The 21,894-nt window shown below is 43.5% G+C and overlaps 3 protein-coding genes across 3 annotated transcripts; 2 read left to right on the top strand and 1 right to left on the bottom strand.

The window, feature by feature from the left end:
* Nucleotides 1–11,225: 11,225 nt before the first annotated feature.
* On the bottom strand, nt 11,226–12,386 carry LOC120898402 (vacuolar protein sorting-associated protein 28 homolog). The gene has a single exon (XM_040304220.1). The coding sequence runs from the start codon at nt 12,109–12,111 to the stop codon at nt 11,479–11,481; it is 633 nt and encodes a 210-aa protein (XP_040160154.1). The 5' UTR covers nt 12,112–12,386; the 3' UTR covers nt 11,226–11,478.
* Nucleotides 12,387–13,222: 836 nt separating this feature from the next.
* LOC120898403 (focadhesin) lies at nt 13,223–17,211 on the top strand. Its single transcript, XM_040304222.1, is given in 5 exon segments — nt 13,223–14,433; nt 14,435–14,988; nt 15,056–16,262; nt 16,341–16,898; nt 16,963–17,211. Coding segments are annotated over 5 exon segments (3,615 nt in total). The 5' UTR covers nt 13,223–13,293; the 3' UTR covers nt 17,119–17,211.
* Nucleotides 17,212–17,505: 294 nt separating this feature from the next.
* Nucleotides 17,506–20,287, top strand: LOC120898400 (malate synthase-like). The gene is made up of 6 exons (XM_040304218.1): nt 17,506–17,731; nt 17,828–18,034; nt 18,102–18,383; nt 18,455–18,843; nt 19,564–19,794; nt 19,856–20,287. The coding sequence occupies exons 1-6, from the start codon at nt 17,600–17,602 to the stop codon at nt 20,250–20,252; spliced, it is 1,638 nt and encodes a 545-aa protein (XP_040160152.1). The 5' UTR covers nt 17,506–17,599; the 3' UTR covers nt 20,253–20,287.
* The last annotated feature ends 1,607 nt before the right edge of the window (nt 20,288–21,894 follow it).

The following is a 21,894-nucleotide window of genomic DNA, read 5'->3' as shown; positions in this document are numbered from 1 at the left end:
TTGATATCGCTCTCATAGTAGAAACATTTCTCAAACCTGATCTGAGCTTATACATCGAAAATTATACTATCCACAGACTCGATCGACCTGCAGAAACGAGAGGGGGTGGAGTAGCGATCGCAGTACGAAAACCCATTCAACATAAGCTACTTTCACATTACAAAACCAGCATAATTGAGGCAATTGGCATACGAGTTCAAACACAAACTGGATCATTTAATCTAATATCAGCATATTGCCCTAAACAATGTACGATCGCTAATGAAATGGCTGCATCTTTCAAAAAGGATATATTATCGCTCACGAGCACAAATGCTCGGACACTAATAGGGTCTGACCTAAATGCCAGACACGTGATTTGGGGCAATGCTCGTAATAACACTAATGGGGTTCTACTCTCCGATTTGTCGCTACTTGGAAGGTTTACCTTCGCCTACCCAGATAGTTTCACTCACATCCCAAATCGCGGTCGCCCGAGTATAATCGACTTTTTCCTTACAAACATTACTATAAGTAAACCTAAAACTATCGATGCTCTAAATTCGGACCATTTCCCAGTACAAGCTGAAATTGATTGCTGTGCAACTATAATACCACCAATAAAACGCAAAAATTTTCAGCAAGTGGACTGGCAACGTTTTGGTGTAGTGGCTGATCTTCATATACTAACCACGGATGTGCAGTCAAGGACAGATGTTGATAATGCCATAAGAAATCTGGAACATGCTATTAAGACCGCTTAAAACGAATGCGTACCTACAGTTATAACTAAAACCAAATTAATAAAACTTGATCCAGAAACAAAGAACTTGATCACTAAAAGAAATGATCTGAGACGACGTTATCAACGATCGGGCGATATCATTCTAAAACAGCAAGCGGCGATGCTGGGCAGAATAATCTCATATAGAGTTGCTGAAATACGTAACAAGAACTTTGGTGATCATCTTGGAAAACTTGATCCACGCTCAAATGCTTTCTGGAAGATTGCTAAAGTCTGCAAGACGAAACCCAAACCAGTCCCCCCCTTTGTAATTAATGGGCAAACGCTTATATCATCTGCTGAAAAAACCGACTCACTAGCGAAACAATTCGCCATCGCACATCACATCGGTGAAAATATCAACAGCCGACATGAACCATTGGTCTCGTCCACAGTTCTTGATCTCGATCAGCCTATGGGATCCACCCCATACGTAACAAGAACAACAGTCAATGAAATTAAATTTGCGTGTAAAAGCCTAATAAACATGAAAGCACCAGGTTTTGATTCCATATTTAACATCCTTCTTAAGCGGCTTCACACCCGCGCAATCGAACTACTGGCTAATGTGTTCACGAAATGCATGGAACTTGGCTACTTTCCGGACTGTTGGAAATGCGCTAAGGTCATACCCGTTCTTAAACCTGGAAAAGATCCGACATTACCAGAGAGCTACAGGCCCATTAGCTTGCTGGCAGCTTTAAGCAAACTCTTTGAGAGAATTATTTATTGGCGGCTAAAAGATGCAATTGAAGAGTTATGCATCCTTCCGCCTGAACAATTTGGGTTCCGATCAGGACATTCTACAATTCATCAGTTAATACGTCTACGAAACACCATAACAAATAACAAGAGAGACTCAAGATCCACGGCCGTCATCTTGTTGGATTTTGAAAAAGCTTTTGACAATGTCTGGCATGATGGCTTGCTCTATAAAATGGTCAACATGAGGATTCCATCTTAAGGCCGGGCTACATTGATCATACTCCCAAGTGTAATTTTAATTTTCACTAGCGCACCTGGCGGCGGCTGACCGAAGCATTTTTCCAAACAATTTGTAGCCGCTCAAGAAAATATGTAATTTTTCCATGTTTTTAACCTAATTTGGATAAGAAAAGTTTTGTAATAGGTAGATGCACATGTCTTTTAAGCATTGCATCCATTTTCATGGCAAAAAACGATGGAAAAACAACTTAAATTTGAGATCCGGCACGACCATTCCCTCGACGACCAAAAAAAGCTTCCACCAGCCGCCGCCAGATGCGCTAGTGAAAATCAAAATTACGCTTGCGAGTACGATCAATGTAGCCCGGCCTTTACATTGTCAAAACTGTTCAGAGCTATCTATCGCAAAGGACTTTCCGTGTCACCTTAGGGAAACAAACCTCTGGTATTACCAGCGTCCCAGCTGGAGTCCCCCAAGGGAGCATCTTGGCTCCCATTCTATTCACAATTTATCTTTCGGACCTACCATCTCTCCCACATTTCTGCAATCTATTTCTTTTTGCGGATGACACTGCCATTGCAGTCAAAGGCAGAACCATATTAGAACTCAAGAACAGAGCACAGAAATGTATAAATATCATATTCCAATACGTTCAGGATTGGAAATTAAAGTTAAATGGTAGTAAAACACAAGCCATTATCTTTCCACACAAAATGCGGTCCTCACTCCTTAGACCAACAGGTCATATGGTTAAAATAGGAGACACTCCTATTAGATGGACAAAGACAGTAAATTACCTAGGAATAACGTTTGATCATAAGCTACTCTTTCGCGACCATGTTCAAAATTTAATAACAAAAACACCATCTTTGTTAGAAAACTCTATCCGTTGATCAACCGAAGATCCAAACTCTCCCAGGATAACAAAATTGCAATTTACAAATGCATCATCTTACCAGCTATTACATATGCAATCCCGGTCTGGAAAGACTGTGCTAAAACCTACCTTAATAAACTTCAAGCAAGCCTTAACAAAATACTACGAATGATCCTTAATGAAACGTACGGCATCAGGACAACACATCTTCATAACAAAGCCAACACAATTACCCTTGAAGAAATAGCTTTTCAAAATAGTATTCGTATACAAACTAACAGTCGTTTGTCAAATCATACTTTAATAAGAACTCTATTTGAATAAAAATTAGGACTGATATAGGTATAGGTTAATTAGGTTAGTTTATTTACTTTAAGTTATCAATCATTCAACCAAATTCTTCATCATATTCTCCAAAATACAACTGCCTATAGAGCAAATAGAAGACAGCGCTGAAAAACAAAAATGTTGTATCTCGCGAAAACTGTACTCATTCAAACCGTGAAAAAGAAAAGAAATAAAGATAACATTTAACAACAAAAAAAACCTGATCTAGGCCTGTTTTCAGTCACTAATAGGCTAGGGTATCAGTGATTTACATTCCCTTAATTTACCCTTATCAGGATAGTTAGTTCTATGTATGAAGAGTTCAGTACCTTAGGCACTTGAACCCATGGCGGATTATTACCGTAAGGTCTTTTTGAACCACGGACATTCGTTAATGTATGCAAAAAGGTAAGTTTTGAGTAGAAAATAGCCTCTAACCACCAGAAAAAAAAACAGAATCGGAAGTTCCACAGCAGGGTAACCTAGCAAGAAGCGAAAAATAACATACATTCTGTTATCCAGAATCGTCTTTTGAGGGCGGTTGAGTCTGAGCAGTAGAATATTCACCAAAAAGTCACAGAAAAGTGGAGACCCCTAGTTTCGACATTGCTGAGTTTAAATCCGATAGTAAGATCTGGAAAATCATGATTGGTAGATGACTGTACTTCTCCGGAATAGCTTAGGTGTTTGGATTTTATGTGTTTGCATAGCATCGCCTTCAAGAACATGGACATTACAGACAAAGAAATGTTGATCAGCCATCGCCAAGGTGAGGATAATATTTGCTTACCCAATACTTATATCGCAGTGTCTTCTTCACACTTTGTATGTCCTATATTAGTTATACTCCTATGACAAAATGCTCACTTTAATCAAGATTTGATCTAAAAGACATGAAATACGCGCTAGTTTATCTCCGAATAGAGCGTTATTCAAACAATCTACTTATTTTTACTTCCTCAATACAGCCAAAACCAACATCGTAGTGAGGTCAAAAATTTAAATACTTAGGTAGCATGATACAAGGACGCATCAAATCGCTTGCAAAAGGGCACCCACAAAAAGGCCCAGCATCAGGAACTAAGAGGAAGATTTATGATTCGTTGTCTCCCATGGCCAAATTATGGCTTCCATAACAACAAAAAATAGTTATGGACAAAAAAACAAGCAGGAAAAGACTCCCAGCATCGCAAACACTCTGTCGATCGTGCACGGATGTCCTTCGGTGGTTGCAAAATCACTGTGCTAAAGTATCATAATCGCAACGATCGCAAAACAGCTTCCCCAAAAACTCTGCCAGCTCTGGGTTAGTAGAATAAAGGTAGCAGCAGCAAAAACAAAAATACAATGCTAAAAACGACCGCAGAAACCCACAGCGCTAGCCACGCAACCAATTCAAACGCCCGCCACACGGGTGGCCTTGTTGTGTCAGGTGGTAGGCCCCCCCAAAAAAGAGGCATCAAACGTTGTATCTGTTCGTCAGTCACGCGAATTTGAAACTAGTTTGACAGGCCACGGAGTGTTCCCCAGTGTGTGTGTGTGTGGACTTTGGCGAACGTCACGTGAGGCTGAAGATTCTTGCTACAGCAAAAGGAAGTGTGTGAGACAAGTGCGTTCTCGAAACGCCTCAGCCAGTCGGATGTTTGCGTATTTACGGTGTTTACTGTAGCGGATGTAATATGCACCGGCGAGTGACCTGCGTACGGTGCAGTCCTACTTCTTCACCCACCTTCTAGCACGCCCGGCGAGCCGTCAGCTCAATGTGTCAATGCTGTGCGCCGTGCCAATGATTTAGGAACGTTGCCAAAGTTGTCAGTAGGTGGCGTTTTTAGTCGTGTTTCATTTTCGGACGCTGCTGTCGGATGGTTTAGTATCTATTTGCCGCACTATGGGAAGCAAAACCGTGTAGAATTTGAATTCGTAAATGTTGGTACTAGCCGTTTAGATGTGGAATCCTCTTCCAGCTAACTAAATAAATAAATACGGTTACGAATAAGAATTTAATAAAGATCAGAGTTAGTCTATTACAAATGTTGATATCAATTTTGACATCAATCAATAAAAAAAATGGTTTCATTTACTTTTCTAGTTAATTGGTACAGCAATCGTTGTCAGTTACCTTAGCCTTCCAGGAGCCTGGCTCTATGTAATTAATTCATTTACTCGTCATACTCATTTGCACCTTCATAAATATTTGATCCTAAGAAGGCACATGTTAACAACCAGTACACCAAATCAATAAATTTAAAGCATGTTTTTGAAATATTAAAAAAATATATATATATGTTTTGGAATGAATAGGAAAACGTTTAAATATAAAAGATAGTAGATAAATTAAATATTTTATATTTCATCCGTATTGCCTTCTACATTTTTTTATATATGTTGAAACTATTAAACTTAATTTTGAACTTTTCGAGCACCCATGGTGTCGCACTGTTAGAAGCGGCATACCATTCCCAGCGTTCTAGTGAATGCGGTTGTGGTTGGTGGCTGTGATTGGCGAATGTGAGTGCGGCTTTTTTTTTTTTGCCAAGGTAATACGAACTTGAACTACTTTCGATGTCCCTGAGTATCGTGGGGCCGGCGTGAAAAGTACACGGCCGGGTAGGTGATACAGTTGCTACTTCCCCCATTGCCAACATTTTGTCTCATCCTCATCTCGGCCGCCCTTTTGGTCTCTCGATGGCGGAGTTGTGGTTTTCTGTCATAATAGTAGCAATCGCCGGAGCGTGCCAATGGGTGTCGCGATTAATTTCGTGACCCAATTCTTTCGCTCACACTCCATAATTTGCACCAAACGGATCGGTTTCCACCAAACGAGCCAACCCCCCGATGCCGATGATGATGAGCGGGAATAAAGCGGTTAGTCTAGAAATATAATTTCGCGGGTGGATGTTACTTTTTCACTTTCACGCCGATTTTGTGTGCCCCCGAGTCAAGAAACGACTCGTGTCAACAGGGGACATTATAAATAAATACTGGCCGCGCCGGTTGGTGCGAACGAAAGTGTTTATTTCGGTGGCATTTATAATTAAGGGCGATTATTTTAATGCACGTTGGCATTGGAAAGATTAATGAAACGGAAATCAAACATGCGAGCAAAGCCAAAGACGTGTGCCGCTCATTACGGGTGTGAGTTATTCATTGAACGTTCTTGTAAAGAAATGATTAATGTGTTTAGTTTTCTTTCTTTTTAAACACATTGAAGCGCACATTTTATGATTTTATTTTCTTCACAAGAAGTAAGTTCACTATCTGAAGATATTTTTAAGCACCTAGTACGCAACACATTTTTAAAAATATTTCAAAATTTAATTTCAAAAATATATCTAAAAACAATTTCACTTAGCCAAGATAACTGAAAATCCTTCAATACTTTTCGTTTGAGTGCATTATTTCTGCACATTATCGACATGGAATGAATCTGCATGTACCATTATTTCGTTCCTTGCCATAATCGTTCCTTCCATTAAAACAAAACGCAGCGAAACAAAGTATCAAAAGTGGGTGAAAATAATTTGTAAAATATGAGCACTGACATACCGGTGACGGTGGGGTCAGACACCACACAATGGTAGCAATTGGCTGTCCGCATGGGACGCGGGTGTCGTAAATAACTATCGACTTATCGCTGTTTGCTATCTGCATGCTCAACCACATGGTCAGCGAAGTGGGCCCACACAGAGCCAGCACACCCGGGCCAAACGCCATGTGATTAAAGTAAACGATCGACAAAACCGACCGATCGCCGTACGTGCCGACTCAATGAACCGGCTTAGTGTCAGCCCGTGTCAGGTAAAGGTTAAAGCAGAGTTTCAATAAATCCTCCACCACCCATGCCAGGATGCACCCAGCAGATTGCAACGTTCTCATGAGCAGAGTGCATCTTAATGTGTTTAATGCATCAGCGATCATCGCGTTAATGAGATTTATTAATTTTGTAGAAGAACTTGCAAATGTTATTATTGTTATTGTACAGCTAGGACAAGTAGGAATAAACCTCGAAAATGAAATTTGAGACGAAAACAAAGCTTTACACAGTGATTGATCCTGAGCATTCCAGTCTCATGATAAACATTTTAATTTATTATGGCCCGAGATTCGCGTGACATGTCATAAAGCTGCATGCCTGACCATTTCCTTGGACAGTCCTCGCTAGGGGTTAAACCTTCACCGCACTCACGGCTTGCAATTGACAGTGAAGATGCCAATCATACTTATCATTTCTATGTACCACCACTAAACCCTCCCTCTCCCTTCCCTTTCTCTTCCACCTTGAATACCGACGACCGGATGATGCAAGGGAGAAAAAGGGCGCACGCACTCGCACTTGCAACAGTCAAGGCTGGGGTTTGACATGCTCTCGCGATCGGAAATAGAGGAAGTGGCCAGGGCTATCGCTAGTGCCACTGGCGGTCACTGCCGTCGCGTCGTATCAGTGCAAGGCTCTCCCTCTGCGCCAGCAGCATCCACGCCCGACCACCCCAAACAAAACAAAAAAACCCGCACGCATGGAACACGCCTTATAAAGTGCTGTGTAACCGCGCGCATACCCGACGCCGCGACAGACCCACCGAGACACACCAACCTACCAACCTACCGACCCACAGCAGACTGGGGCTCAGCGATTTGCAACCTACCGACCGACTGGACGACTGGCTAGGGTGCATGGGACTGGCTGAAGGTGAACTTGCTCCGAGCGTCGTCACCATCGCGAGATCGCGTCACCAATCGTCCCTCGCCACCCAGACTAGGAGGAAGTGCATCGTAGTAGATCCACTCTTTCAGGCTGTTGCTGGAAGGTGGCTTGTTTTGCTTCTTTTTTGTTACCCGCAGTCTACGTCGCGTCTTTCCGGTTGAGATGTGGTGAACACTGCAGACACACTGTTGACTACCAGTGGCAATCGGCGAAAGACCTTCACGAGGATCCACAGCCACCAGCTTGCTGACACAGTCCGCGACTCTTTTGCTTTACGTTCGCCGAACCAGGCAAAGAAGAATCTTTTGCTGGGTTTGGGCCTGGCGACGGTAGCTTGACCAGAGATAACCATTACACTCTAATTGGTTGCATAAATCTGGTTAAAGCCATGGAGAAACAAAAACGACAAAAAGAACGTCACTTCTTGTAATTGGAGAATGGTGTCCCGTTCTGGTGCCGGATCGCCATGAAGGATTCTTACTGCGAAACTGGAAGTTCGTCCTTGACTTTAAAGGAGGGCATGGCAGAGATGTTCCCGCTTTTTATACAAACAGCAGAAAACGATTGTGTTGAGAAAGGTTAAATAAATCAACACTTCAATAGACATACATGTGTACATGTGACACAACTTTTAAAATGATTCATTATTTTAAAACATTATTGTTACTTTTATTTATTTGCTAGTTTGATCAATGATTGATCATGGTTCGATTCATCTATTTTATTTTATTGTTAATGGTAACATGTTTATTGTTAAATTAATTCATTAACACTCTAGGCGCTGCGTGGATCGTTTTCGATCTACGGCTTTTTTCACTCTCCTTCTATATGGTTGTGCTCTCAGCAACTAGCAGCAGAAAATATTGCAGCGGGAAGAAAGAGAGAGGCCGTATTGCCAAAATTTCGAGATGGAAAGAGCATATTGAAAGACATTTTGTATGTCATTTTTGTAAGATATTAATTTTCTGGTAAAAAAAAAGACAAATTGAACCGACTTCAACAAAACTGACCTTACGGTATGCTCCAGACCTATTTCAGCGAGCAACAAAGATAACAATGAGTAATGGAAGTATTTAAAGAAGAATACACGACCATCAGCTTAGAACTACGTACTAGAAAATACAAATAAACAATAAACAAACAATAAATACAAACCAAATAATCAAAACGAGTTATTAAAATATATAATAAACCAATAAAATCTTGGAATAAAAATAAATAAAAAAAACAAATGGAATTTATAATCGATAGGATAAACTCAAAGAAAAACTAGTTAAATCAAACACTACCAATACATCAAATAAATGTTGTCCTTGAACAAATTTTGTATATGTGTAATTCGCTTAAATAAACGTTATTTGCCTTCCTCATTAGCTCTTCCCATACCGACTGCATTAAGTTTTGCTTGCAACTTTCAGTTTTATGCGTGAACAGAACCCTTCAAACACAGAAAAACCACTTTGCCTGCCTGCAAGCCTGCATTACCAATATCGTTCGTACCATTCGATTGCTAAATTGCTGAAATGTGACGATCGTAGCCATACATAAATTGTGAAAAAATAAACATCAAAAAGTATGCACGCACTGAAGGAAATGGGTATGGAGTTGGAGTCTCCAGCACTACCACGATCCTGTTTCCGAAATAGACGCCGACCGATGGTGGAACAGCGGCGGCGGCGGTAGTGCATTAGCGCATTGCGTCCTACGCGATGGTTGTTGCATTTCCCAAGCGCCACCCCAGCTACGGGTCAGCCTGCCTGCATGCCGAGGTGAATGTGCGCCAGCTAGATGGCCTGCCTCCAATATCTCCACCAGCATCCACCACCTTCGTTCGACCTATGTGCCGTCTGCACCAGAGGGACGCATTTACGCATGCTGCAGATGATGGAAATGGTTCGTGCATTTCGTACCTCCGTGGCATGTCGTTAGTGTCCAGAGGTACGCACACACACTTTTTCGAACGCATACGTTTGTTTGATTGGGTGGAGTGAGCACGTAAAGGGGTGTGAGCGGGAAGGGATAACATACAGCCAGTCGAAAAGAATGCTGGAATGCTGCAATAGCAAATGATTTCATATTTGTAACCGTTGCACCTCGATTATACAGCATGTTGATGTATGCTCGGCGTATTTTTTTTCGCAAGCCTTTATAGGTCAAAACAGATGAAACTTCAAAGCAAAAATATACATATTAAACCACTTAATTGATGACCTTCGGTAATATCGAAGTAAAAAAAGTCATTCAAATATCAATTACTTTTATCTAATTTGTATTCTTTGCAAATAAAGCCCCGTCCAATGTCCTCACGCTTATCCTTACATTTATAGCTTAAACGGTTTAGCTTGTCCCTTTGTGAGGCTTAATACTGTCTTCGTTGCATAATCAACCATTCATATCCATTTCGGACGGATCGATATTGTCATTCATAATTCTTGAGCGTGAAATGTGACAGTGTAAGTTAGCCAAACACAACGCTGGAGTAGGAAACCAAACGAACGCTCGTCCAGCCGTACCAGAGGGGGGGGGGGGGGGGGGTCGGTGATACATTTTCATTCAGCAAAACCGAAGACACTGAACTTTTTGCCTCAACCCGCCTCCCGGTCGGGCTTCTGGTGTTACACTTTTTCGGGTGCATTTGGGTCGCATGCTTTTCATGCTATCACTAATCGCATTAAGAATGAGTTCACCGCTGACGTCAGAGACGGTGCGCGGGAGTGCGTACGTTAGACTGGTGGATAATTTTATTAAAAAGCCACTGGAAGAATCACGTCGCGATGACACTCTAGAAGTATTTTCTATACTTGGTGTTAAGGTAAAATATATTTCATTCGATTTATTTGTGGGTTGAATTTGGATTGAATTTTGTTTTCTGATGCAGACGACGATGGTGATTTAAATATTTTTCATACTTTTAACGAAGCAATAATAAGCAAGGATTAGATGGTAATAATAAGTCCAGTAAGCTTGACAAGGATTGATATAACCGCACGAGACGTAACTGTATGAGTATGAGAATGAGTATGAGAACTGTAACACGAGAATGAGAAAAGTTAATTCATGAACTTAAGTGTATGACAAAGAGTATTAAGTTGTGGAATAGATTTTAGACCAATTTTTGGATTTGGAGATGTTTGATATAAATTCCAGAGCGTACATGCTTGAAATTTTGCCTCCAGTTGCATGATCGGGAATGTATTGTAATGTTTGCTTATAATCGGGAACTGGAATGCAACCGAAATTGCGATCTTTTAAAATATTTTAACTATTACATGTAACATTGTTTTAAAAAACGTTGTAAAAGATCTTTCTTATACAATAGAAAAACAAGACAATAAAATATTGACACAATAAATTATACTTATTTTTTCCAAAACCTTCGTTCTCTATGTAACTACGTAAGCGAGAAAAAAGGCAAATCATTTTCCGTTGAAAAAATCAAAAACTAAACGAATATTCTAAACAATATTAAATAACTGAGTCTGTTTCACTTAGATGTGATCCAGAACATTTGTTTGTTAGTTATAAAAGGATCTATTTGTACAAAAAAAAGCAACTATGTAACATGCAGATAGTAGATAACACATCAATCAACAACGAACACACATGGGCATATTTCAATTAAACAGTATATATATTTCTTATAGGTTTTGGGTAAAAATATGCGCACTGCTACACCCTGCCTCAACTCAATCCCTCCTTTTATTGGCTTTCCAGCCACATCCCGTCCTGTGCTAGATCCTGTTAACCTTGTTCTAATACGCTCGAAGACCTGTCCATTTGTTCGCGTGTGTTCCTTACAATCCTATGACTTATGTTCCTATTTACAGTCACAAGGAAATGCCGGTCCAACCCATTCCGACGCATTATGTGGTATGAAGCAGATTGTTAAATGCCGAGTAGGACGATTCCAGATCGAACAGCAGCTGGCGAACCTGCGCCTCCGTTAGATCGTCGGATGCCTGCATCGTGTTCAGCGTGGCCAGCCAGTTCGAGACCTTCTCCTTGCCCTCGAAGTTGTCCGGAATCAGCGAGAGCCGGTTCATCGTGTCCAGCAAATCGCGTAGCTCGGGCTGCAGATCATCCATCGCCCGTATCTCGAGCCGTAGCTTGTCCATGAGCGTGATGAACATGGACACAATGTCGGCAATGCACTTGCTCGTGTTCCCCTTGTCGTCCCGGATGGTAATGGGACGGTCCTCCCTGATGCGCTCCAGCGCAGCCGGACAGTCTAGCCGGAACTTCTTCACGAACGAGTCGATCGTCGGAAACTCGTCGCCCTGCACAATCTTGAACGCCACCTTGTACTGTACCAGCAGCTTCGAGCAGGCGGCCGTATACTCCTGCGGCGTAATGCAATCCCGGATGTATGCTTTTTCCAGATTTTGCAGCGTAGAGACCAGAGCGAACAGATCGGCCATGTTGTCGTACTTCTCTCGCTCCCTCGCCTGCCGGTAGAGCTTCACCTCCTCGTACAGCTCTGGTCGATTATCCTGCATTTTTGTGCGTGGTACAATTACTTCTCGGGTGTTGGGAGTTTCTTTGTACTTTGTGCTGCCTAGTTTTCAATCACGAACAGACTGTTTTACGCACGGCATTGAAGGGATGGCGAGTGCAATTTGACCTCTGCGTGATGTAATCCGTTTTACCGAACAGAACACACGCTTAACTTAAGAAGAATAACCAAAAATAATAAATTTCACAGCACTGCGACGAAACTTTTGCATTGGATTTGCCAAGTTTGTTTACGCTTTTGCATTGACTCATCCCAATGTCATCCGTGACCAGAGTGGCCAGATTATCTTTGCGGTTTTCGGTAGGCGCATCAAAATTTTATCGGTAGTTTTCGGTAGGAGTTTAAGATTTTTCGGTAGTTTTCGGTAGGCTTTGAAGTGTTGAGCGGGGGGGGGGGGTTGTTGGAGATGGAAGCTAATCTGTGGATTAAGCGGAATCAAAATTATTGATTTTGTCGGACGCCGCATCCGATTTTATCTCTCAAACTAAATGTGTGGTTTTTTGTAGGAACAATCTCAACTTAATTTTTCATAATCGTTATATTATTAAAATCATTCAAATAATCGCAATATGATACGAAAAAGCGTTTGACAGCACGTGCGATTAAATCGCATGCGATGGAGCACAGACACGGGCCTTAGTTGTCTCTGTTGAACTTCTGGTTCTGGTTGCTAGTGATTTCCATATAGAGTTTTATACTTTAAATGATTTGGGAAATGGTTATATGACTTTTTGGTTAGTATTACGAAAAAATCTGTGATTTTCGGTAGAATAAATGAAAAATCGGTAGTTTTAGGGGGCTCATCTGTGAATCGGTAGGCATATCAAAAATCGGTAGGAATCAAGGATAATGTATTTAGAAGGTTGATTTTTATCGCTTTTGTTGGGCGACATTGTGGGGGACATCTGTCACTCTCTGCATACAAATTTCATTACCCCGCAACAGCCCTCCCCGATTTTTATACCGGAGCCCCCGGAAGACAAATGTCAAGTCGAGAAATGTCATTTTGCTCTGAACAACTTCACCTTGTCATTTATAACACCTTGGCAGGAATACAGATAAATCGGTATTTCTGGTCACTCTGGCAACGAGACACCGGGCCGGCGCTTGTTTACATTTTCCATACGTGTTTTCGCGGTCTCGTCGGTTCAGTGCGCTAAAAACCATGGATAGTTTGCAGGCAATTAATTCTAAACTAACGGTGCATTCAGCGGCAGCTCAAATCGAAAAGATTTTGAAAATATCCCAAAAATCAACGCACCAAACGCTGTCGGAGCCAGAGCTTGAGCTACTGAAACAACTCTGCAAATCGAACAACCTACGGATATGCCAGCTGGCAAACGAAGTGCTGCTGCATCTTGCCACCGAAGGGGCGGTTGAACTGGGGCAACTGCTGGGAATGCTGATGACCACGCTGCCGAACACAACTCCCGGACAGTTCATCGTCATCGGTGGGTCTATTTTTCAGCTTCTGCTGCTCGATCTTCGACGGCGGTGCCTAGCCACAGAAAACAAATGCAACTATACGTGCCAGTTCGATTTGAAGCCACCTCAGCATCCGGTGATTCTGCTCATCGAAAAAACCAGCACGGGCTCCACGTCAACCGTGCTTGATTTGATCACTGGCACTTTAAACCATTCGGACGATATTATACGCACGAACAGCATCGAATTTTTACGCCCCGTAATGTTGCATCTTTTCGTAAACGTGGCCATATACGCAGACTGTCAGCCACTGTGGAAACATCTAGTCGGTCGGGCTTTACACGATCGCAAAGCGGAAACGGTCGTGTTTGAAATTCTAGCATGGCGCCGAGATACAACAGCACCTCAAACCTGCTACACGATCGGGCTGTTAACGGATGCTTTAGAAATAATTCAAAGCGAGAATGAAGCAAACATACAACATCAACTGGAATACGCCTTGTACATGGCGGCTGTTCTAAAAGATTACATAGAGTACAATTACGATCCAAGCCGTTGCTTTGCTTTGCTGCATAAAGTTGGTGCTGCGGCAATGAGGTGTGATCCGCCTCCGAATTTAGATGTGCTGATGGCGATCATTGGCGATCTTCTGCCGGTTGTAACACCACTGAAACTGTACGCATTGCTACAACTTATTCAAGTGATACTGCCGGGCTGTGGGAATAACACCCGCCTGCTTATAAAAGAAGCCATGATTCAATTGCTGGGACAGCCATCATACACAGCAACACATTTAACGCTTTGCGACAGGATTCTTACGCAGATCGAAAAGGACTTTTGTGCTGGCGGATGGCAAGAACGCTGCGGATTCGCCTAATGTTCCCGTTCGAACGACCTACTTTCATCAAGACTCAGCCAAGTGGACGATTCTCTGTAACTGGTGGAATTCTTCCGACACGGCAATCGAGGATTATCTTCGAAGGCAAAAAACATCCAGCACAAGATTTACCTTAGCTTTGGGCCAACTTCATCGCTCAATTTTCTTGTCACCTTTCTACGAAGAAGACGTATGGCGAACGAATTTTGACCGTTTAGTTAAACTGATGTGCCACAGCGATTTGCAGGTCGCCCAATGCATGGTACCGCTGCTGTACGGACTAGCGCAGCATAAAGATGCCCGGCGCCGACTGCATGTGCTGCAAACTATAGCGTCGATGGGAGCCAAGGAAAATCTGATTGGAATTCTGAAAGCTCTCACTAAAGGACTCGATCGTTCGCTGTGCCTCGATCTATACCTGCGACTATGGAAGGCTGAACCGCGAACCTATCCGTTACTGTACGATCTGCTGAAGGATACCAGCCGTCAGCCGAATGAAGATCGCTGGGAGCATACAATTGCTCGCGCGTACACAATCCGCGAAGTGTGCCTTATAAAGTAAGTTCTATGAACCTTGATAACTTTGTTTAATAGCTAATGATGAATTATTGACCTCTCCCTACAGCCCACAACAGCACGGCGAAGACTTGGTAAACTTATTCTCGGAAGTGCTTAGCAGTCCCAACAACAACGAGAACGAGGTGGCCATCTGCCTCTCGCTCGATGCTATCTCGAGTCTCTGCGAACATCAGGTCGTCAACATTGTGTCAACTTGGAAGGTGTTAGGGTTTCGTTTCGCTAACGAACGCCGCCCGAAAGTGATCAAAAGCTTGTGCCGGTTCTTCGGCAGTGTGCCGCTTATTAAAGTGACCACACCGGAACAGGAAAGCTTAGTAAATCATATCATTGGTACGCTCTGGCATTACGTGACCGACTACGAGGATCGGGGAGTTCTGGAGGCCGCTCTGGGGACGTTGAAACACTTTCACCCGGATACGCTGACTCTTCGCCAGATACCGGAAGTTTATCGACAGGGCATCGATCTGCCAGAACCGAATGAAGAAGGCCTTTCTGCTGCCGACAGTGCCGGATCGGTACCGCCAGAATGTTGGATTCAGCTGCTTCTGTACACCAACCATCGTGCAATTGAAGCCGTTGGCGAGCTTTTGGCCCACTACATTACCCGCGAGATCGAAGGCTACCGGGGCGGTATCTACCAGACGCCAGAGGGACGTCCAGAACCATCCAACTTGAAGTATCTTCCACGGGCAAGCATTTTATCGACGATTGTTAACTACCTCATAACGCAAAGCACCAAGTTTACGAAAATCGAGACCACACCCGAGCTGGTGCTGGTACAGATGCTGCGGATAGTTGCAAAACCATATCCCAAGCCGATTCCACCACTGAATTGGTGTTTTCTGCATGAATATTTCGTCCATTGCTTCGAAATGCGCGATGCCTGCCTGCAGATAGCCATCAAGCAAATGCCCTACTCTGGCACTGCCAAACGGCTGGTGGAAAACTATCTGAACGAGCTGTGCGAAACGATCATGCTGGAAGAGGACCTGCTAAAGATTTACGCTGCCATAGCAGAAATCACCGAAGCGGTGCAAACGGACATTTACAAACGATTTGTGCACCTTTCGCTACAGTATCTGGCTGAGCGGGCGGAGGATCAACAGTTTGCTGACAATACTCCATTCATTCAGACGATGGCATTAATCGCAGGCGCCCTGCAGAGGGAGAGAAAGTACGAAAATGAGGACAACTTTGATCATCTCTGCACGACGCTGGAGAACTTTTTCATGCGCTTCGATCTGGAATCGGATGTAAGTAATTGAAAGTTCACCGCTCAACTTCAACACATTCATTGAGAAAATTTGTATCCGTTTGTTCCATATTTCAAGGTTTTTCAAAAGTACATCGAAACGTTGGTGCATCTTCCTGAGAAACACTTCACGGCCCTTCTGAAACCCAGCACCTGGACGGGAGGCATCAATGTGGAAAAATTGGAAAAAACGATTCATCTACAGCTTGCCTTCCGGCGGTACAATCCTTCCGCCAAATCGTTGCACTTCTTCGGTCTCGCCGATATAGTGTCGGCAGTTGCAAAGCACCAAGACGCTTCGTTGAGTGTCTTCTTCCTGCGGGAGTGGTTTAACTTCGTAGAGCAATTAGCACGGGACATTGAAGAACAGCCTTCGCATGGAAAGGATCTAATCGGTTTTATCGTTGAGCTGATTGGTCTGTTACAGTGCAATCTAACGGCTACGGCCGATCGTATAGAGCAGAGTACCATGTTTATGCTCGATGCTCTGATCACGGCTGTCGTTAGCTTTTCCGGTTATGGCGGACTGTATGGAGCGCAAGCATTTGCGAATGATGGATCGTTACAGTTGGCACAGTTTCCATTTGCACTGGTTACGGTATTCCAGCAAAATATGTGGCGTGAAATTGAGATAAAGGTATGTTACGTTTAGAGTTGGTGTTGCATTGTGAATAATAATCAAAACGTTGGTTTTTTTTAAGATCTACGAGTTCCTGTATCATCTTTATGGTATTACGTCGCTACCGGACGAGTACGCAGAATGTATGCGCGATGCGCTGATATGTTGCAAGAGGCAACCATATTTTCAACAGTCAAAAACGTGGCCCAAATTCGTGACTCTGAGACAACGATTATGATTTTTTTTAAAATAATGTTACAAATATGCGGATAGTCTAAAGAAAGAATTAAATAATTGCTTTTGTTTTTAATAAATTGATCAACCCATTGAACTAATGATTGATAACTATATAAAAAATGAGAAAGAAATGATAATTGCGTATTAACATTTTTCTTATTCATAAAAAATCAATAACTATTTGCGTCACAAGTTTTTCTTGCTAGCCTTTTTGTTACACAACTGGAGACGTAATATTTATAAGCAGTAAACAAACATTTAAAAAACATACACACAAACCACACCGTGCTCCCTACGCAAAGGTCACACAAAATGTGCCAGACCTGACTGCTCCAGAACAGCCGTCACGCACACATGGCAAAGCGAAGAAAAGATAATGACCCTATTAACGCACCGACCGGCGGTAATCGCCCTCACGACGTCGCCGAAGGAAGTCAAACTCGCTGCTTGTTTGTGCGGCGCATCATCGGAGTCCCCCAAACATGAAGGGCCAAGAAATATTAATCGAATCTGCACCGCATCGGTTAGAAGCTGCCTATAAGGAAATATTTACCGAGGGTGCGTTGCAGTTTTTGGGCCAGCTGGTATCACAATTTGACCGAGAAGTTGAACAGGTGAGTTGAAGCCAGCGGGATTGATAGGGGAGGTAAACACTGTGGGCTCCCTTATCTGTGTTCTCTTGTTTTGATTTGCTGCTCTACTCTGTCCAGCTGTTACAAAATCGAGTCAAAAGGAGACTGCTAATTCAAGAGGGCAAGTGGACACCCGAGTTCCAGAACCGCAGTGAATCGTTGGAATGGAAGATCAACGATTTGCCGGACCGGTTACGTAATCGAAAGCTCGATCTTGGTGATGTGAGCCCTGCAAATACGATACATTTTACCGATTGTCTGTACGCTGAAGTGCAGGGAATTCAGGTTAGTTGTTTGCGATCTTTTCGATCTTCAGAGGAAGTCCCATCTAGAAGCATTTTTATCTTTTTAGGTTGATTTTGACGATGGACACTGCCCAACCTGGCGCAATACCGTGCAAGGTCTGTTCAATGTTACGCGGGCAGTACATGGCAGTCTGCAAGGAGCACCGCTGGATGTGCAAGCATACCCGCTGCTGATGCTGCGCCCAAGGGCGTTCAACATGATCGAGCATCACTGCATTGTGAATGGGAAGGAGGTGATCGGCCCACTGTTTGACTATGCGCTGCTAATGTACCACAATGCTCGCACTATGGCAAACCTTGGTATAGGGCCTTACTTTTACCTGTCGAAGGTACTTCAACTAGAATCCGGGATTTTGAATTCAATTTAATTTAAGTTCCCTTTTACCTTCTTCACGCGTAGATCGAAGATCCGAGCGAAACACAGCTCTGGAACAAGATCTTCTCCTGGACCGAGGATCAGTTAGGGTTGCCCCGCGGTACCATTAAAGCGTGCGTGTTGATCGAAAACATCCTGGCAGCGTTCTGCATGGAGGACATCCTGTACTCCATCAAAGAGCATGCGATCGGGCTGAACTGTGGCATATGGGACTACTGTGCTAGCATCATCGCCAAATTTGGCTGGAAGCGGGAACTTCTGCTTCCCGATCGCAACAAGTACGTGAACATGGGTCAACCGTTCTTGCGTAACTATATGCGGCTGCTGATCAACATTTGCCACAAAAGGGGCGCATTGGCAACCGGCGGTATGGCTGCGAAAATTTTACCCACCGGAAAGGAAAAGGCTGCTTTGTGAGTAAAACTAGAAACGAGACTAAAGTAGTCGATAATAGAGGTGGGAGCTCGGAATCGGACCTACTCGATGTTCGGAATCAATTCCGGAGCCACTACCGATGCTGGAATCGGCTCCGGAAGCACAATTGGATCCGGAATCGGAATCGATCTGGGAATCACAATTTGTTCCGGTAACGGAATCAAAATTGATTCCAGAATTGGAATTAGCTCCGGGATGAGAATCATTTACAAGTAAATTTGGATTCTTTGCGGCTATCAATACGTAGTATCATTGGACCAAAACTCCTATTCTTATGGAGAAACCGACTCCGATCTCGAAACCGATTCTGATTTCGGGGCCAATACCGATTCCAAAGCCGATTACTATTCCGGAGCCGATTCCTATTCCAGCGCCAATTCCGATTCCATAGCCAATTTCGATTCCAGAGCCAATTCCGATTCCGGTGCCGATTCCGCAATCAATTCCGGAGCCGATTCCAAAACCAATTCCGGGGCCGATTCCGGATTCAATTCCGGATTCAATTCCGCAACCAATTCCGGAGCCGATCCGAAATTAATTCCGGTGCCGATTCCGGAATCGATTCCGGAAACTGATTCCATACCTACTTGCCGAAATCGATACCAGAACATTTCGGAACTAGCCGGAATCGATTACGACGAGCACTTCATTTTTCCCATCGCTAGTCAATAACATACAATTTGATTTCTGTTTTGCAGAAGCGACCAGGAGGTAATAGAAAGCGTTAAAATGGCTAAATCGGTAGAAATAGATGCCGGTGTGGATGGGTTCATGATTTACGATCTGCGAATGATCGATGCCATTAACGAGCTGTGGGAAAGAAAAACGCACAGCGACAATCAGCTCACTGTCCTGCCCAACATCTCCCAAATTACTGCCGATAGTTTGCTCCAGATACCGAAGGGCGGCGTAACCATCGATGGACTGAAGTAAGTAGAATAGTAACCTGTTTTGTTCATCCACTTACCTTTCCGATTTCCGCCATGGCAGCAACAACATTACGGTAGCGCTGCTCTTCATCTACCATTGGCTGACCGGGAGTGGGGTGTTCTTTTTGAACGGAGCCGTCGAAGATTCGGCCACGGCGGAAATATCACGCTCCCAGCTGTGGCAGTGGATCCGCATGGGAGCGGTGTTGGAGGATGCCGACAGGACCGTCGTTTCCCGCCGGCTGGTCTACCAGACGATGGATAAAATCATATCCGCCGCTTACCGGGCCTGGTGCATTACGCCCTCGGACCGGAAACGCCTGCTGTCCGCCAAGTTCATGCTGCTGGACGTGATTTCTTCCCGGCATTACGTCGAATACATCACCACACACTTGAACGATAGTCACAAATTCCGCACACTACACAATAAAAACGATGGCCTGATGGCGAAGCTGTGAAGCTGATCCATTGCCGGAATTTCCGCGCAACTGAACTGTTGAATACAGCGGGAAAAGAAAAGGATTTGAAAATAATAATTCCAACTGTCAGCTGTCGTGTCCGCGAGTTGCTTGGATGTGCGTCAGCAGTGTGGCCAGATTATTTTTGCGGTTTTCGGTAGGCGCATCAAAATTTTATCGGTAGTTTTCGGTAGGTTAACCGTCTTGCGCACGACCAAAAAACATCACTTAATCGTACACACAATTATTTATTGAGCCACATCCATAACAGCCAGACCCGATGCTGATTGCCGATGTACATTTTCTGCAGCATGATACCACCATCGTATCTGTAGTTGGATGGCAGGAAGTCACCTCCCCACCCCCAAATAATGAGAGTTGTGGTGGGATGGGAAGCGCAGGGACGGCCGCCGGTACAACACCAGATGGTGTACAGCGTCTGGATGTATTAAAGGTGCAGGAAGATGGGCCGGGCATAGAGCGGGCACCGGTACAGACACGGTTCTGTAAAGCGGGCAGAGTGAAACAAGCCTGAGTGAACCTTGATTGGAAGTCACGTGGTCGAGTATTTGGATATTTACCTCGTGAAGGTAACTGGAAATGAAACCTGGACGGCCGGCAAACGGGCCGGCAAAGGTTGGTCCAATCGGACTAGCATCCGGTAATCCTTGGATAAGGACTGCTTCGAGCGACGATCTTATGTGCACTGGCTACGTGCGTTGACAGAGCTTCCTAGCCCACCCGTGTCCGATCGTACGCTACTGATCGGTCTCTTCACGCTGGGTATCATATTTTCATTTAATTTTCACTCTATTAATTTTATAACACAAAATCACTCCGAAAGGTATCTGCATCGACAAAATGATGAATGACAGATAGAAAACCGAGCCTCGGCTAACTCAAATAACATAGCCGAAATTTCGGTTATTTTGACGGATGACCTCGGTGACAGCAGTGTTAACGTACGTAATCGCATGTTGTGCTGCCGAGTTTCGGTTAAAATATTTTTTTAACTGATATTTCGGTTTTAAATGATACTGATTATCGGCAATGGGAAATTTTCAACTGACATATCAGCAAGAATCGAAAGAGCCGACGAATTTCGGCAGTTTTTTTAACCGAGGTCGTGAAATATTTTTAAGTGTGTATCAATATTTTTTTCATTCCAAAATATGTTTTATCTTTGCCACCATAACTGGCCAGGGCACATGTTTTAAGTGGATGATTAGTCTTTTTCTAAGTTTTAATTACATTTCTCTCAAAAGATATATACATTTTTCAATTGTTTTGCTTGTTGTATAAAAACATATGTTGACGATCTATGCTCATCATGTTTTATTAAAAACCGGCTACGAGCGGCTCCAGACAATTTCGGAACCTCCTCCACTCCAACCCAACGGAGCCGGCTCCGAAGCATACTCCGCTCCAGCTGCTCCGGAGCCGGTTCCGCACCAACGACTCCACGCTCACGGCTGCTCCGGAGCTGGTTTTTACAGATTGCACCAAAAAATCATTTTAGATAATGTTTTAATCAGGAAGATCCATAATTAGCTGAGTAAATAATGTTGAAAGGAATCTATAAAAAATCGATAAGTTTTGAACATTGTTCAACAATCACACCATCACATCGGGTGTTAGTTTC

Source organism: Anopheles arabiensis, chromosome 2, assembly GCF_016920715.1.
Source record: "Anopheles arabiensis isolate DONGOLA chromosome 2, AaraD3, whole genome shotgun sequence".
Taxonomy (NCBI): domain Eukaryota; kingdom Metazoa; phylum Arthropoda; class Insecta; order Diptera; family Culicidae; genus Anopheles; species Anopheles arabiensis.
The sequence above is the reverse complement of the archived record's forward strand: the minus strand, read 5'-3'. Positions and strand labels throughout refer to the sequence as shown.